At 36.9% G+C, this 16,891-nt stretch overlaps 2 protein-coding genes across 2 annotated transcripts in view; one reads left to right on the top strand and one right to left on the bottom strand.

Annotated features, from left to right (window-relative positions):
* Window positions 1-8,454, top strand: part of LOC111395697 (cytochrome c-type biogenesis ccda-like chloroplastic protein) — a 10,414-nt gene extending 1,960 nt beyond the window's left edge. The window contains exons 4-13 of the mRNA XM_023021816.1: window positions 4,964-5,094; window positions 5,191-5,276; window positions 5,367-5,398; window positions 5,597-5,730; window positions 6,676-6,700; window positions 6,951-7,023; window positions 7,135-7,235; window positions 7,510-7,602; window positions 7,861-7,907; window positions 8,062-8,454. Of these exons, the coding sequence (XP_022877584.1) occupies window positions 4,964-5,094; window positions 5,191-5,276; window positions 5,367-5,398; window positions 5,597-5,730; window positions 6,676-6,700; window positions 6,951-7,023; window positions 7,135-7,235; window positions 7,510-7,602; window positions 7,861-7,907; window positions 8,062-8,137 (798 nt within the window). The 3' untranslated portion in view covers window positions 8,138-8,454. The remainder of the gene's footprint in view (window positions 1-4,963; window positions 5,095-5,190; window positions 5,277-5,366; window positions 5,399-5,596; window positions 5,731-6,675; window positions 6,701-6,950; window positions 7,024-7,134; window positions 7,236-7,509; window positions 7,603-7,860; window positions 7,908-8,061) is intronic.
* Window positions 8,455-9,060: 606 nt separating this feature from the next.
* Window positions 9,061-10,994, bottom strand: LOC111395695. Its single transcript, XM_023021814.1, has 2 exons — window positions 10,251-10,994; window positions 9,061-9,664 (listed from the first exon to the last, which is right to left on the bottom strand). Exons 1-2 carry the CDS (start codon window positions 10,924-10,926, stop codon window positions 9,234-9,236), a joined length of 1,107 nt encoding a protein of 368 aa, XP_022877582.1. The 5' UTR covers window positions 10,927-10,994; the 3' UTR covers window positions 9,061-9,233.
* Between the last annotated feature and the right edge of the window lie 5,897 nt (window positions 10,995-16,891).

Below are 16,891 nucleotides of genomic sequence, written 5' to 3'. Positions count from 1 at the left end.
ATGGCAAGATTCAGTACTTCCTTGTTTGTTGGGTAGATCGACGTGCTTCTTATGCTCCTCATTATGTACAATCATGTGAAAATTTTGAAAATGAGGTGTATGAGTATTGGTTATTTGGAGTCCAGTATCAGTACTTAGTTAGAAGGAAAGATCATCCCCCTTGGCCAGATCATATTCTTGGGAACAAGCTACATTTTTCAGTATTATCAATCATGGAATTTCGATACTTGGTTCGTCAGAAGGATCGTCCCCAATGGCTTGACTTGAAGCGTTTGAAGTATCAGCTTAACTGCAACTTTTTTGATCTATCCACTCGACAAGGTTAAGTTTTCTTCTACCCCAGAAGAATTGATGAGGACATCTACTTTTTATTTATTTTTAGTTGGAATTTATTTATATTTTAGATTTTACTTATGTAATTGGGCTTGTGTTGGCCCAAGTCCATGCTACTTATGGTTTTAATCTTTACTGATTAAACTTAATTGCAATGTAATTTCATTAGTTTTGATGAATTGAAGAATATTTTGGTGGTTTGTTGCCTATGACTTCTCTTTCCTCTTCCCCATGAATTTCTACTTCTTCTCCGGTTTCTCTCCCCATTCTCTTCGGTTCTCCCCTCTTTCTTGCTTCTTCTTTCTATTTTTTAATTCGTCCTGTATCAAATTTGGTATCAAAGCAAAAACTTGGGTAATTTTTCATCCACAATCCAAAACTTTCTTCCTATCCACTTCCCAAAAACTTGTGGAACAGCAGAAACAAAAAAAAATTGTTGTGAGGCAGCAGTTTTCTTGTTCAATTTTCTTTCTAGTTGATTAGAAAAAAAAGAGTCACTGTTCACGGGTACTATTCACACCCGGAATTTCAATTTTTTTTTTTAGATTTTTCAGCAGTTTCACCCACAAAAAAAAAAAAAAAAAAAATCGTTACTGTTCACATCCGAAATTTCATTTTTTTTAGTTATCATTTTCTGCAGTTCCCAAAAAAAAAAAAAAAAAATCAGGTTCAGGGTTTTAGGTGTTTGCTGCTGCTAAGTGTGCCCTTTCATAAATTTCATCCCTAACAATCAAACCCTAGTTACATTCAGCCTACATACAAGATCGGCCCACCTTATGTTAACCCAACTCTATAATAATCCATATATCCACATATAATTATTACCCGCGAGCCCATTCATCTTATCAAGACATTTGGACCATAAACTAGTGGCCCAAATTACTCCCAATCCCAGTTAAGACTCACTCTTATTTGATCCAATTCAAACCCCATTTCTTCTCAGCCACTCGTCTAGATTAACCCACAGTCACCATACCTTCCACGACCACCCTCACCGCCAATCACCAGCAACCCACTGCCACGCCAGTTGTCATCCACCACTCGGAGTTCAGTTTTTGCTTTAGTTTTCACGTTAATGGACTTCTTCTGAGTTCAGAGTGTCAGGGACATTTGTTGAATTGGATTTGGCCTATTATTTGCATTGGGACAGCTTGTTAAAACTCTTGAGTATTAGCGTTCCATTCAGTGACTAGACTGCTTAGGAGTATTCCATTATAATTTTCTACTGGAGACGTGCCAACTGAGAAATCATAATTGGGCACAATTCTTATTCTTTGGGTTTCATCAGGTTTAAGCTTTCGTGGGCACCACCGCTACAACTAAACAACAGGGAGTGCTTGATTTCTATTTGTCATTGATTTATTATATTGCTTCATTTAAAATTGTATTGATTAAATTTTTGTGATGTTGTTATTCTAACAATATACCTAAAGCCACGTGACTGAATCTGTTGATTTCGTCAAAACTCTATTTTACCCTACTTATATTACATGATTAGGTTTTGACTAGTATTTGATTTGTGCTTTATTATTTTACATAGATCAGCAGTATTAACTTGCCATATTTGAATTTACTCATCCCTAAAAAATGCTTAATTTGTTATTTTTCACTGCTTCCATTTATTGTTCATTGATCTCATCATTGCACGTCATTTAGCTGGTATTACATTGCATGTAGTTGCTTAGTGGTCGTCTTGTTGTCTCTATTTTCAATACATTGACCATGGATCCATCCCAATTTGATACACTCACGAGACAATTAGAGCAACTTGCCACTAGCCTATCGACTGTCCAATTAGATATAACTGTTACTCGTGAGGAGAGAAAGAACCTAGCTGCTAAGTTGAGCAATTTTAAGCGAACCCCTCGTTTGACTGACACTAATTCTGAGGCGTCTCATAATATACAATATTATCGTGGACAAAGGGATCAAAAATATTTTCGACTCGATCGTAGGAATAGAGATCAGGTTTGTGAGCGAGAACAAGGCCATAGTCATCATGGTACTCATTCTCTTCCTTGTCGTAAGGAACGTTTCTTTAGAGACATTGACTTAGATACTCCTACTTTCGATAGTTTATTAGATCATGAAATTTTTACCCAATGGAACATTCTTACACAAGGGAATCGACTAGTAACTGATTACATTGCTCAATTTGAGGAATTTCGAATGAAATGTCATGTCGATGAGGATGAGACCCTGACTTTGAGTAGATTTATACAAGGTCTAAGAGATGAACTTAGGTGTGAGCTTTTCTTTCGAAGCGTCACTACTCTTGATCACGCTTACTCTTCAGCTTGAGACTACGAGTTACTTATTAGTACTTCATATGAAAAGTGCGACCACCATCGTTCTTCCATGTCATTAGCGCCACCTCAACATGAGTCTGTTATAGAGCCTTCCCCTTCTAGTGTTCCTCCTATTTGGAAAAATAAGTGTAAAGGTCGTGATAGTCCAAGGCCCCATTCTCCTTATAGAAGGCGTATTGACAACCATTCATCTATTTCATTGGCTCCACTTCCTCTCGTTAAATCTCTTCTAGGACCTCCCCCGTCTAATGTTCTTCAAATCTTGGAAAATAGGGGTAAAATTTTTGAAATTCCTAGGATTTCTTCTCACTTGCTATGCATAAGCTGTAAGGACTTTGGTCATATCTCTTTCAAATGTCCTAACCAAGCTTTAGTCATAAAATAACGAAATGATGTAATAGAAGAGTCGTTAAAAGATCAAATTTATGAACCTAAATTTGAAGAATGTGATGACTTGAATGATATTGAGGACACTTCCTTATGTAGTATAAGGACTTTTCCTATGAATCTAGGGGTTGTACCCCTTGTTCCCAATACCCCTCAGTTAAATGTTGTATGTCACACTCTTTGCCAACCCAAAGGTATAGATGATTTGTGTAATCATGTCCTTTTCAAGGAAAATCTTGAGAATTGGGATTTGATCCTCCCAACAATTCAAATTGCATATAACAATTTTGTGTGTCGATTTATCGGTACAAATTCTATCGAAGTTATTCATGGTTATAAGTTTAGGAAACTTTTGGACCTTATTCCAATGTCCCCACATACTAGTTTGTCTGCGTCAGCTGAGGCATTTGTATGTCATCTTCATGACTTGCATATTGAGATCAATAAACAATTTGAAGCAAGTAATGCCTTATATAAACTTCAAACTAATTTGCATAAGAGAAATTTTGAATTTAATATTGGGGATTATGTTATATTGCAAGCTTGTAGTGCTGGTCCTTTAAAAATTTTAAAGTATGTTGGTTCAAATACACATGTCATTGCCCTTTCATCACATTTTGACTACCATTCTACTTTAAATATTGAGGATTTCATTACTTACAAACACCGTGTTACTTCCTTTGATGATCTATTTCTACTTAGTTTTATGGACCCCCAACTTGACTATGTTAATAGTTCTGCTTCAATACCATCTATCACAATACACAAAGATAAAATTGATATTATTTTAGATGAACGTGTTGTATTGACCAATGATGGCAAGATTCAGTACTTCCTTGTTTGTTGAGTAGATCGACATGCTTTTTATGCTCCTCATTATATACGATCATGTGAAAATTTTGAAGATGAGGTGCATGAGTATTGGTTATTTGGAGTCCAGTATCAGTATTTGATTAGAAGGAAAGATTGCCCCCTTGGTCAGATCATATTCTTGGGAATAAGCTACAGTTTTCAGCACTATCAATCATGGAATTTCGTTATTTGGTTCGTCAGAAAGATCATCCCTCGTGGCTTGACTTAACGCATTTAGAATATCAGATTGATTGCAGCCTATACTATCTATCAACTCGGCAGGGTCGAGTTTTTCTCTCACCCTGGAAAAGTTGATGAGGACATCTACTTTTTATTTATTTTTAGTTGGACTTTATTTATATTTTAGATTTTACTTATGTAATTGGGCTTGTGTTGGCCCAAATCCATGCTACTTAGGGTTTTAGTATTTACTAGTTAAACCTAATTGCGATGTAATTTCATTAGTTTTGATGAATTGAAGAATATTTTGGTGGTTTGTTGCCTATGGCTTCTCCTTTCTCCCCCTCCCCCTCCCCCATGAATTTCTGCTTCTTCTCCGATTTCTCCTCCCATTCTCTCTGATTCTCCCCTCTTTCTTGCTTCTTCTTTCTATTTTTCAATTCATCTTGCATCAGGGAGCCCTTTGGTTTAAATTTTGGAAATGATATGCCCTCGAAGTTGGGATTTCTTACAACTTTTTGTGCGTCTTGTTACTTTAAATAATGCATGCATGTCCGAAACTGAGAGTTTCAGTGAACTGCCTCTATGGATTCAGTAAATGATGCTGAGTTTATATCATCTCCTCTTTTAAATGAAGTACAGTTTCTTAAGCTGGATGTACTGGAAAGATAATATAAAATCCTGGATTAACTCTCTAAATCCTTGGCTAACAAAATAGAAAGCTTCTCTTTTGGTGTCCAAAAAGAGTTCTTCACTCCTTTTTCATTATCTGTATTTCGGGACAAGCATTCAATTCGTGTAATGGGAAAGATTTCGTGTAGAATACTTTTGTTTAACTCGTGTTCATCCCACTATGCACTTCAAGTTTCTAACCTCTGAAAACTTGTTTTCCTTGTGGACAGCAAATACCTGATTCTGTCTATCTTTTGGCTGATGGATCTGTCGGAGATTGGCTTTCAGGCATTTTATATTCAGCCAGTCAACAGGCTAATGTTGCTGTTCAGGATCAGTTGTCAGCTCTCAGTTTTACTAGGTTAATATCATATCAAATATGTTCTATGTTGCACTGGGTTTAATGACTGCTTGCACAAGCTGTTTATGTATGGTTCTAACCTATTTTGCTATGCAGTTTGTCAGTCATTTTTGGTGCTGGCCTTGTAACTAGCCTTTCTCCTTGCACACTCAGTGTTTTGCCACTTACCCTTGGTTACATAGGTATGAGCTTTTGTCTCAATTCTTCTGATCTCCAGTTATTATACAGTTTGCATCAATGTCTGATACTTGAATTTTCTGGAAATCATCTAGGAGCATTTGGCTCAGGGAAGAGCAGAGCAGAGGTAAATGATTTATTGAACCTGAATTCGTACTACTGTCTTTTGTCTTGTAAAATTTCTGTTTTCATTGACATGCAACCTCATTGATGACCTGTGGAGATTGACTGCAGTTGCTCATATAGTTTTGTTTCACATGGACTGTTGATCAAGCAGTAAATGAACTTAAATACTTTTATAATATGCATGTCTTGTATTGGACAGGTTATTGGGAATTCTCTTGCATTTGCAATGGGATTGGCGACTACATTAGCAGTACTAGGTGTAGCAGCCTCATTTGCTGGCAAGGCTTATGGTCAAGTAGGGCAGGGGCTACCTCTTGCCCCCCCCGGTTTTTGGCTAAATGCCCTTATTGGGAATCATGATTATATCTTAAGAAGCATAGAATAAACAGAGAACCACAAGGATGCAATTTGATTAAAAGATCATCCAGCTGGTGTTAGTTTGTAGCTCTCAGAACTTAATAAAGATGTCTATCCGCCATTGCCATTCAAGTATCTGTTAAGCCTCCAATCCGTTTCATCTATAATAGAAGAAACCAGAAGAATTGAGAAGCCTAGAAGGGATGTGTAACAGCATTTGGTTAGGAAGCATGTGAGAGGAGGGAAATTCCGTTAAGAAGAAGTGATATAAATAAGGGTAGGAAAGAATAGATAGGCATGCAAAATATGAAGTAAGAGCAAGGAGTCTTGTAATCGTTCCATTTCTGTAATTTCCAGTATTTGAATTCAGTCAAATATTCCTTTCAAATTCAGTTTTTCCCTCGAGAGTCCAACAGTATCTTACCTCCTAATTAAAGTTGGTTCCATAGATAGAGCTTGTATTTTGTAGCATACAGTATGTTTAATCTTGCTTGTCCTTTTCATTGTCTAAACCTGAAGTTTTGAATATAATCTTTATTTCAAAAAAAAATTCAGAAATTATTCCATATTTTTCTCCAATCATTGTTGTTAAATTTAATGTTTTCTTGAAAATTTTCGGGAGCCCAATGTTTATCTATTCAAGAATTTTAGCCTTAGCTGATTATATGAAGTCTACTTAGCGTCATTTCAATATGTTGTGTAGGTCTAGTGTGCTCTTGCATGGAAAAATCTTAATGTCTTGTTAATGTCTATTATTCTCAAATTTACATAATTGCTGCAGACTGGTTACATTCTTTCTTTGTCAGAGGTAGATATTAATGAATTCTCTCCAACCTTTTTATTTTGATTCTGCTTCTACCTTTCCTTTCTTCCCCTTTGGAATAATTTATATATAAATATTTCTCAACTTACTCATGTAAGTGTTTTGCTTGAATTGAATATGGAAGTGTTCTCTAACAATGCTTATAAGTTGGTCTATAATCATATTTTGATAAATGGATTAGGTCGATCAAATTGCTCCCCCTTCCTATAAAATTCAAACTCTTTTTTCTGGACTCATTTTCCCATCAGCTCTGAACTTGTCCACAATAATTGTCAATAGACAGCAATGAACTGTAGGCAGTCTATGCATTTGTAATTTGCTTGCCACTCAATTTTTGTTAACATTGTCTTTTGTCTTTTGGTCAATGATGCAGGTAATTGAGTTACAACTTCCCTCATTTTTCAACAACTTTGATCCTCGTGCAGCTGCTGCTAATTTGCCTTCAAGTAAGCTTTTCTATCCTATTGTTAATTCTTCACACATTCAAGGTCCAGCTGGCTTACTTTGCCTAACTTGACTGCTTGAAAATGCCATTAATTTCTCATTTATATTGTAAGGTGTTCAAGCGTATTTGGCTGGACTTACATTTGCATTAGCTGCATCACCTTGCAGCACTCCAGTGCTGGCTACCTTGCTTGGATATGTTGCTTCTACCAGGGTACTTGTCTTCATTTAGCTTTTTCAGTTTTGTACCTTTCAGGTACATAATTAAGCAACAGGGATTTGGAATTGTGAGTGTGGATAGTACTTTATTATTTTGTCCAAGTATAATGTGGTTTAGACTTTTGAAGTGAATAACATTTGCAATATGGTGAGAAAGAATAAAATACTCAGTTTCACATTCTAGTTTTAATTTGAATTATGTTATTGACTTGATTTGATGTATGATATTGACAAAGAGAAGAAAAATATATACTGAACATCTATTGCAGGATCCAGTAATAGGGGGTAGTTTACTGTTGACCTATACAACTGGTTATGTTGCTCCTCTACTTCTTGCTGCTTCCTTTGCTGGAGCATTGCAGGTATATGTTTGACACCAGCAATTTGTTATTGCTTTCAATTCTGCAGATTGTCATATGTTGCCTGCTCGTGTCTCGTGTATATTGAATTGCACTTAAGCAGATTTTAACACACCTCCATGTTTTAGTCACATTTAACTGTTCTCCCCACCTAAGGGATTTCTCCAAAAGGCACTGTGCAGTCTTATAATTTTCCTTTTGACTTCTATTTGACCTGTATAAATTAAGCGTCTAACTATAATAATACATGGGGATGTGCAGAGCCTGCTTTCATTCCGCAAGTTTTCTGCATGGATTAACCCAATGAGGTACTGACGTGAATACAATTAATTTTTGAAATCTGCTTCATCATAACTAATGAATCAAAACGGCATTCATAGACTAATCAGCCATCTTCTTGGTGAGTACTTTAGGCTTCTTTGTTTTTTCTGCTTCTAATATGCGAATTGAATGTCCTTCCAGTGGGGCCCTCCTTCTGGGCGGGGGCGTATATACAATGTTGGATAAGCTTTTCCCTGCAACAACGATGGCAATGTAAGCAGTTACAGGGATTACATGCTGTAAAAACTAGACCAGAAGAAGAGGAAGGTGCTGCTGTGCTAACTTTAGTTGGCAGTTGGCACCAAATGAAGACCTTCCCACACACTATTTTTACATCAATACATTGATATTTAATGTGCAGAACATTCCCGCCCAGGAAAAAAACCCGTGTAAAATAATTATTCACCAACATGGTTAAAAAAAAGTTCTTTGTAAAAAATGTAAGTGAATTTGTGCATTTATGAGGAATGGAGCTATGTAGTGTTTGGTCATGGAATACAGGTAGATGGATCAATATGATGCTTTAATGAGGAATGGATCAGTGTGTATTAATTTCGAATCCACCAAACTCCTACATTACTGTCTACACTCTTCGAGACTCAAAATGGTTTTATACTTCTATTATTACCCCTCTATATCAATTCATTATGTCTGCCACCGCCACTCCCACTCCCACTCCCACTCCCACTCCCACCTTCATCACTGGTACCAGTACCTGTCACTTAGCCATTGCACTCTTTTGCATACTCGAACTTATTACTGGTTATTAGCTTCTGGATTTTGTGGTGAACATTCGTGATGAATTTATCAGCTGATTACATAATGACTAACGTAATATGTCAAATTTAAAGGACACATGTTTGGACATGACTGCAGCAAAAGATCTACCTATACTTGTTCATAATAATTTTTTGCTCAATCTTTCTTAACGTTGAGAATTGGGGATAAAAAATCATGCTGTCCGCGATTCCGCCTCTCGGAACCTATCATTGCTAGAAGTTTCTTAGCTGTCCTAATTCAAAGCATTTTACACAATGATTCCAGTGGACTCTCGGAACCTATCATTGCTAGAAGTTTCTTAGCTGTCCTAATTCAAAGCATTTTACACAATGATTCCAGTGGAATAGGACTTGTTGCAAAAAGTAAAAGAAAAGCATGTATAATTATTCTTGTAAAGATCCCTTTTGGCTTTTGCAAAATTAAACAATAAGCACCAGAGAGAAAAAAATCCCAAAATATGGCTCCATTTGTTTTCGCTCACTTCAATCAAGTTTTTAAAGAGAGAGTTTCTCTATCTGCATGTGTGACATACATTAATGAGAGCCGCGATTGATCATTTCCATGTATTGGTTCAGAGACTCTTGTCGTTGCAATCTCATCTCTTCGTTGAATTTCTTGATGAACGCTTCCACTCGCTTATTCAGCTCGTCCTGACCAAGTGATGGCTCCTTCCTGAGTTTTCCCAAGCCACCACCACCACCACCAGGTGATGGAGTCGATAAAGGGCTTGTAGCATTTCTACGGTCTTTAAACGTTTCAGCTTTGGTCATCTTTTGTGGTGTATTTTCTAGCTGTTGCGGCTGGTGGTGACTGCTGTGGGGATGCTGGTTGTCTCTCTCCCACGTGTCGGACTTTCTCAAGTGCCTAGTTAGTGGCATTGCCCGTCCGTCTGTTATAGTTTTCCATGTACTCTCCAATGTGTCGTGCTTTTTCATTTTTGACACGCCCAATAACGATTTGCCACCTGAAAATAAAATTGAGATCGATAATGTTTATTCAATTGAATAATGCTATCGAGTACCCGGGTTCAATTAATTGAATAATGTGATATTATATTTAAGTGAATTCATTATTTAATATTATGTAATTGTAAAAAAAACTCGTGTTGAATAATATTATTCTATTTGGATGAATACTAGTTAATTCAGGTGGAGTGGGTTGGGTTTAGTCAGCTCTTCGTCTTGTCGCGTTCCTCTTAACTCGCCCACCGTTTTCTGGGCCATGGACAGTTTCGGCATTTAAAATCAGGAAAAATATTCAGCTGTGCGGTAGACCACAAAGAGACAAGTACTCCCAGCCAATCATAATTAAATAATATTCCTCTGACATTAATTCACAGGCAACCAAACTCCAACGGTAACATTTTGCCAGCTAATGCATTTCGGAGATTATCGTCGTCGGCTTATTCTCGCCGGGCATTTCAAAACTTTAATTTTTCGGTAACGATATATTTTAAGCTTATTAGCCATGTACCTTTATGTGAAGGCAGCACGTGTTTGTAAATTGTATGGGAAACAAAGAGAGATGTAAAATACAGAGAAAATTGATACCTTCGGGACTGGATTTGACATTTCTCCGGTGACCGAACCTTACAGAAGCCGGCAGCTTCTCCTTCGGTGTATGATATTCCGTTGAATCTTCATTCACCGATAGCATCCGCGTAGATTTCGAAATGACATACTCATTCTCCTTATTATTCATCGAATCCTCCTTAAAAATAGCGGCAGCCGGAGCGGTAACATTCGTCATGAAGGCCGTTTCATTGCCGATGATCCTCTCATTCTCGTGTACATACGCATCAAACCCTAGTCCTTTACCGATTTCCACTTCGTAACCATAGTTATTACTCAAAACGACGCCGCTGTACTTGTACTCAGCTGTTGAATCATACTCAGTTTGAATATTTTTCACAATCGGCGTCACCGGTTGGGGCAGCAAATGAACCATGGTGTCGATCGGCGCCGGAGACAGGTCATGTTTTTGAGACTGCAGTTTCGTGGTAGCCACGATGGTGATGATAATACAGTTGATGACTAGGTATAAATACGGAGGTCTAAGCCATGAAATAACGACGTTGTAGATTGAAGGCACGTCATATACGGCAAAATCTGTAATTGCCGGAAAGGAAATTTTGAGCATAACAGCAGCTCCCAAAACACTGGTGGATATTAACACGATCTTTAGTGATAGCATAAGATCAGTTGATGTTTGAGATAGAATCGCCATTTTTCTCTGGTAATCTCTTCGGGCAGAGAATATGGAGAGAGAGGAGCGGAGAAGAAGAAGTGATGAGGGAGCGTGAGTGGATATAAATATATAGTGGGAAATTATGGGTACCATCGTTAATCTGATCTGGTGCGGTCAGATTCACATTAATCACAAAAAATTAATGTTCAACAAATTTTCAATTTTCACTTGGTTTAAGAGAAAACAAATTTATGTTATTATTCAAAAGTTGGCATTGGTGATCTGACCGTGTCGAGTGAAATTGTCGCTCAACTAATAAAAGTTACTCTAGAAATGATAAACTATCTTTCTTTAGAGATCCCATCGACAAGAAATTTAACCTTGATATCGTCTTTTTGCCATCTGAGGCTATAGTATGTTTCAAGGGTTTGACTATTCGTCCATTAAAACAATAAGTAAGATGGGTTTGAAACGTCGTGTGGCAGTTTGTTCTTTACTAAACTTCCTTCAAATTGCAAATCAGAATCAATTCTTATAAAAGGTTAGAGATGGCAATTTGAACCGTCAAAATCGAAAATCGCGGTTAACCGAACCGAATGGGGCAAAAAAAACCGAATCGATGGTGCAATAGGGCGGATATGATTTTTATTTTACTGAACCAGTTCGTGGCGGTGCGGGTATGGTATTTACACCATTGAACCGAAACCAAACCGATTACCCGCTTAATTATTGAGATTTACACTACTTTTCTATCTAACCCGAAACAAAATCCCCCCATTACATCTACATGACTCAGCCAGTCAACCCACTTACTATTACCCCATAATAATAGTATTAGTATAACAGTATATAAATGCAAACCCCACTCTTCACAAACTACAAAATCATGCACGGCTCCTTTTATTGTTAATTTTTTTCTATTGTGTGTAAAAAATTTTACTTCATCATACTCTAGAGATTGTGCAACGTTTAGCGAGAAGGAAGCTGACGAAGAGGTACATTTTTTTGTTATTTAAATCTTAGTTAAGACCATTCTGGAATAGATAGTATTGTTGTATTCTCTACTTACATTTCTTATTTACTATATAGAAATCAACTTTGAGTGTTGATTTATGCTAGTAAGACTTGTAGAGAAGAATGAATCAAGTAACTTCGATGCACAACAATTAAGAATGAAGGAAAAGTTTAGTATTGTTATATTTATAATATTATTTGTTAAAATTGTATTTTACAATTGAAAATTGTGATAATGTTTACATTTTCGTTTGAAATATTGTTTGATAATGTTTGCATTTTCGTTTGGAATATTGTGTTTTTGTTTTCATTGACTTTTTTCATAAATTGTTTTATATCAATTTGACGGATGAACCTATAAAAAATAATTTATTTTCGTGGTTATTAACCGAAACGAACCGTGCCAAATCGAGATACGAATCGAACCGATTTACGTGGTTAAGGTGCGATTATGGTATGGTCAAAAAATTGATGGTTCGGTTATGGTTTTGGCCTAACCGACCCATAACCCTAACCGACCCATAACCGAACCGTTGCCAACCCTATAAAAGGTCAAGATAATGCTCAACTTGATATCAACCTCTACTCCCATAATATTATCAATGTAGTTAGTTTTAGTTTTAAATTAATTGAAAACAAATTTTAGTTTATTATTGTGGTAGCGTGGTCCGCAAATAATCTTTGGCTAAACAGTTATAAGACTTCAACTTTACTAAAGTAATAAGTTACAATTTACTAAATTTGAACATAATTTGTAAAAATGGATAGACGGGTTTGATCTCTTGCCCCAATGGGTTGTATAAAAATTTATCACCGTTGATGTGGTAAGAAAATTTTATTTGTGGTGATTATAAGTGATAAGTTTTTATCTTGTCCACTGGGACGAGATCAATTTCATTGTTTGACCAAAGAGTGAATTGAAATAGGTGTTCTTTTAACATAGAACATCGTAAGGAAAATATTATTTGCCACAATGGGAACACAGATGCCTTTCCATGTTCTTAGAAGAGTTTAATAATGAGAAAAGCGGTGGTTAATTCAAATATTATTACATTAATCAAATGTTTTACTTTCTCAACGGCCTTATTTGTGGCCGTTACATAAGGCCGGTGATTCAGGATCAGCCACTTGCTGGAGACTGCACGTGCCCAACAGCTCAATCTCAATGAGTGGGTGCACTTCCCACTATCCTCAATTAAAATTTTCGGTTGGTACGATGATGAGTGATTTACACTCATTATATTATGCCATTAATTTCATGATTTTGCTATCTTGGAGAGTATTTTAGAAGTTCTAACAAGTGATTTTGGTGTTGTTTTGTAGATTGATGAAAATGGAGAAAACTAGAGCTAAAATAGTTCAAATGAAGGAAATAGGCAAAAACTAGCGAAATTGGATGAAATGACCAAAACGTAAGAGATCCAAAGTTCAAGGATTAAAATGCAATTAATCAAAAGTCGTGTCGAAACTTTAAATGAAGATCCGAGAGTTCTAGAAGCCAATTGGACAAAGGAAGGTGTCAAAGGGATCAAATTTAGTCAAGATATGATCATAAATCATTTTCCAACCAAAAAGTTTTGCGCCGGAGTTTTCGTCTCACATTTAGACTCATTTTTGACATAGAAAACAATCGAATTGGAGAATGATTCCTGAAGCAAAATTGTAGTCCTTTGAATTAGCTTTCCAACGCATCTTGAATCACTTCAATCGGATATCGAACGAAAAAGTTATGATAAAAATACTGAAAGTTGTACAGTGCAACCGAAGTAGTCCTCAGCGCCTAGGCGCCATGATACTGAAATTTTGACAGAAAGTCAGCGCGTAGGCGCCGCTGTGCGAGAGTAATTTTTTTAGGTTTTTACCATTCTGTTTCGGCCTAACTCATCTCCAAATCTTTCCCTAAACTCCAAGACAATATAAACACAGGATTGAAGACCTATATGAGGGGAGAGCCGCACACTAAAAATCTATGGGATCAAGCCACGCGTTCTTGACATATTGGAGAGAAAAACAACAAGAAGGGAGATTCAAGGGAGAAATTTAAGAAGATTAACACCAAGAATTGAAGATTGGAAGCACTCATTGGAAGAGGAAGGAGATCTTGGTGCAAGAATTCCATTTTTTCTTCCACGTCTTTATTTCAAAATCGGTGATGTATTCTAAGACAATCTCCTATTTTTCTTCCATTATTATGAGTAGTTAAATTTCACGTTAGGGCGAACAATGTAATCTTTTGGAACCCTTTATTTCATGCAATTGAGATTCTAGTACTTTTTTATTTCATGTGTTGATTTTAATATTGTTCTTAATACATTTAATTACTTGATCACTAATTAGATGATTTGTGAACATTGATTGCGTAGAGATGCGGATTATTTGTTTAGACCACATGTTAAAATCCGGTAAATTGATATAATATGTAGAGATACCTATATTGATTGCTGCGGTCGGGTGTGAATTCTTAGAACCAATGTTTCGTTTAATTAAATTTAATTTGCATAGAGATATGGAATTAAACTAATTAAGTAGGCTCAATGAGAACTCGAGAGGGGTAAGTTGAATACAATAGAAGAATTCGACCGAACACTACCTTAGGTTTTATGAATCTTGATTTATGAAGTAAAGGTGACCAATAGGTGAAATTGTTCCGCCCTAACGTCCATTTATTGTTTGAATTCTCAATCACTTTTCATTGAATCCAATCACATTTTTAAGTTTTTAGAATAAAAATCACATTTAATCATTGTTTTTGATTTATTTTTCTTTTATTTACAGAAAAGTGTGTTCGTTGTATGCTCCGTGCCCAAGGCGACGATCTTGAACCGTTTGATTCGGAGATAGAACGTACCTTCAGACGAAGACGCAAGGAACAAAAACAAAAACAGCAACATCAAATGGCTGACAATCAACAAATCCATATCCCTATTCAGCCGATTGGGCAAATGGCCGCAAGAGTGGTGGCACCACCGGAACAACAACATGAACGAAGGGAAATAAATGAAGGGGATTTGCCAGTATCAATGTTCCTGACACCTATAGCAGCACCCATGCGCTCTAGTATCGTGTATCCAGATTTTGGGGTGAATAACTTTCAGATCAGGCCAGATTGGATTAACTTGATGAGCAACACCCTGCAATTCTACGGGCTACCTCAAGAGAATCCAAACACGCATATCTCCAGATTTCTTAGAAATTGTCAGAACTTCCATGCTCCGGGGGTCAATAAAGATGCAATTAAATTACGACTATTTCCATTTACATTGAGAGATGCTGCATTGGAGTGGTTAGATGCGGAGCCTCATGCCAGTATTACTACTTGGGAAGAATTGATCAGGAAATTCTGCAACAAATTCTTCCCACCAACCAGAGTAGCTAAAATCAGATTGGAAATTCAAACTTTTCAACAGAAAGATGGAGAAAGCTATCACGAGGCATGGAATAGATTTAATGAGCTGATGAGAAAATGTCGAAACCATGGAATCACTCAAGGAAATCAAGTGTAGTACTTCTACACTGGACTCACACCACTGTCAAAATCCCAAGTCGATGCCTCAGTTGGAGGATCAATTATAGGAAAATCTGTGCAACAAACCATGGACCTATTTGAGTTAATTGCTACCACACATTCAATGTTCTCATCAGAAAGAGTGGTACCACCAAAGGCAGGATGAATGTATGAATTAAACAGCACAACATCTAACAATGCACAGATAGCAGTTTTAACAAAACAGGTAGAGTTACTTGTAAAATTGCAAACACATGGAGCAAATGCAACGATGGCCAGTTCAGAATGTGAGAATTGTGGGAGAAGTCACCCTACAAAGAGATGCATGATGCTCACGTCTTCAGAGGAACAAGTAAACTTTATTAAAAATAGCTCCCATAATTTCAACTCATATGGTAACAATTTTCAGCAAGAGAGAAGACCAAGTTTGGGGGAGATGTTTCAACAATATGTACAGAAGACAGACAAGGTGTTCTAACAAATAGACACGAACTTTCAAAATCAACAGGCATCCATCAAGAAACTGGAGATACAAGTTGGTCAGATAGCACAACAACTTGCAGAACGTCCACAAGGCACATTGCCAGGCAATACAATGATAAATCCTAAGGAACAATTGATGGCAATTGAAATAGTGGAGAACAATCTACCCAGGGCCCCCGTAAAAGTTAAAGCATATGTACCTCCACTTCCGTTTCCCCAAAGACTTCGAAAGAAGTCGATGGAGCAAAATATTCATATCATAAATACAAAGAGCGAGGTACAATCACCAGAGATCACTACAGAGAGACCCGAAAGAAAAGATGACCAAGAAGTGATTGATGAAGCTACAAGAGTAGAAAAATCTGCACCAAATGCAACTGAAAATAGAGAAGGTACAGAAACATCAGTTGCCAAAGCACCAAGTCTAGACAAAGCTTACATGCCTCCCATTCCCTTTCCTCAAAAGCTCAAGAAGAACAAACAAGACACAAACTATGAAAAATTTCTCGATGTTCTCAAGAAGCTCCAGATCAATGTTCCGTTCATAGATGCGATACTACAAATTCCAAGCTATAAGAAATTTTTGAGAGAGATGTTGACAAAGAAAAGAAAGCTTCCGGAGTTTGAAACTGTGGCATTAACTGAGGAAAGTAGTGCAAGAGTCCAGAGAAAATTGCCTCCTAAATTGAAGGATCCAGGGAGTTTTACTTTACCAGTTTCAATTGGAAATTCCTATTCAACTAATGCATTGTGTGACACTGGTTCTAGTATCAATCTAATGTCGTATTCTGCTTACAGGAAATTGGGACTAGGTGAAGTCAACTCAACATCAATAACGCTACAACTCGCTGATAGAACAATCACAAGGCCACGTGGCAAAGTTGAGGATGTACTCGTCAAAGTAGGAAATTTAATATTTCCTGTAGATTTCATTGTATTGGACATACCAGAAGATCGAGACATTCCAATTATATTGGGTCGACCATTCTTAGCAACGGGACG

Source organism: Olea europaea, chromosome 6 (genome assembly GCF_002742605.1).
Source record: "Olea europaea var. sylvestris chromosome 6, O_europaea_v1, whole genome shotgun sequence".
NCBI lineage: Eukaryota > Viridiplantae > Streptophyta > Magnoliopsida > Lamiales > Oleaceae > Olea > Olea europaea.
The sequence above is the reverse complement of the archived record's forward strand: the minus strand, read 5'-3'. Positions and strand labels throughout refer to the sequence as shown.

Bases quoted from the DNA above. Each gene is read 5' to 3' on its own strand.
- LOC111395695 (XM_023021814.1), bottom strand. From the start codon at position 10,926: ATGGCGATTCTATCTCAAACATCAACTGATCTTATGCTATCACTAAAG. The intron at 9,665-10,250 runs GTATCAATTTTC...TTTTATTTTCAG, and splicing joins TGTCAAATCCAGTCCCGAAG to GTGGCAAATCGTTATTGGGC.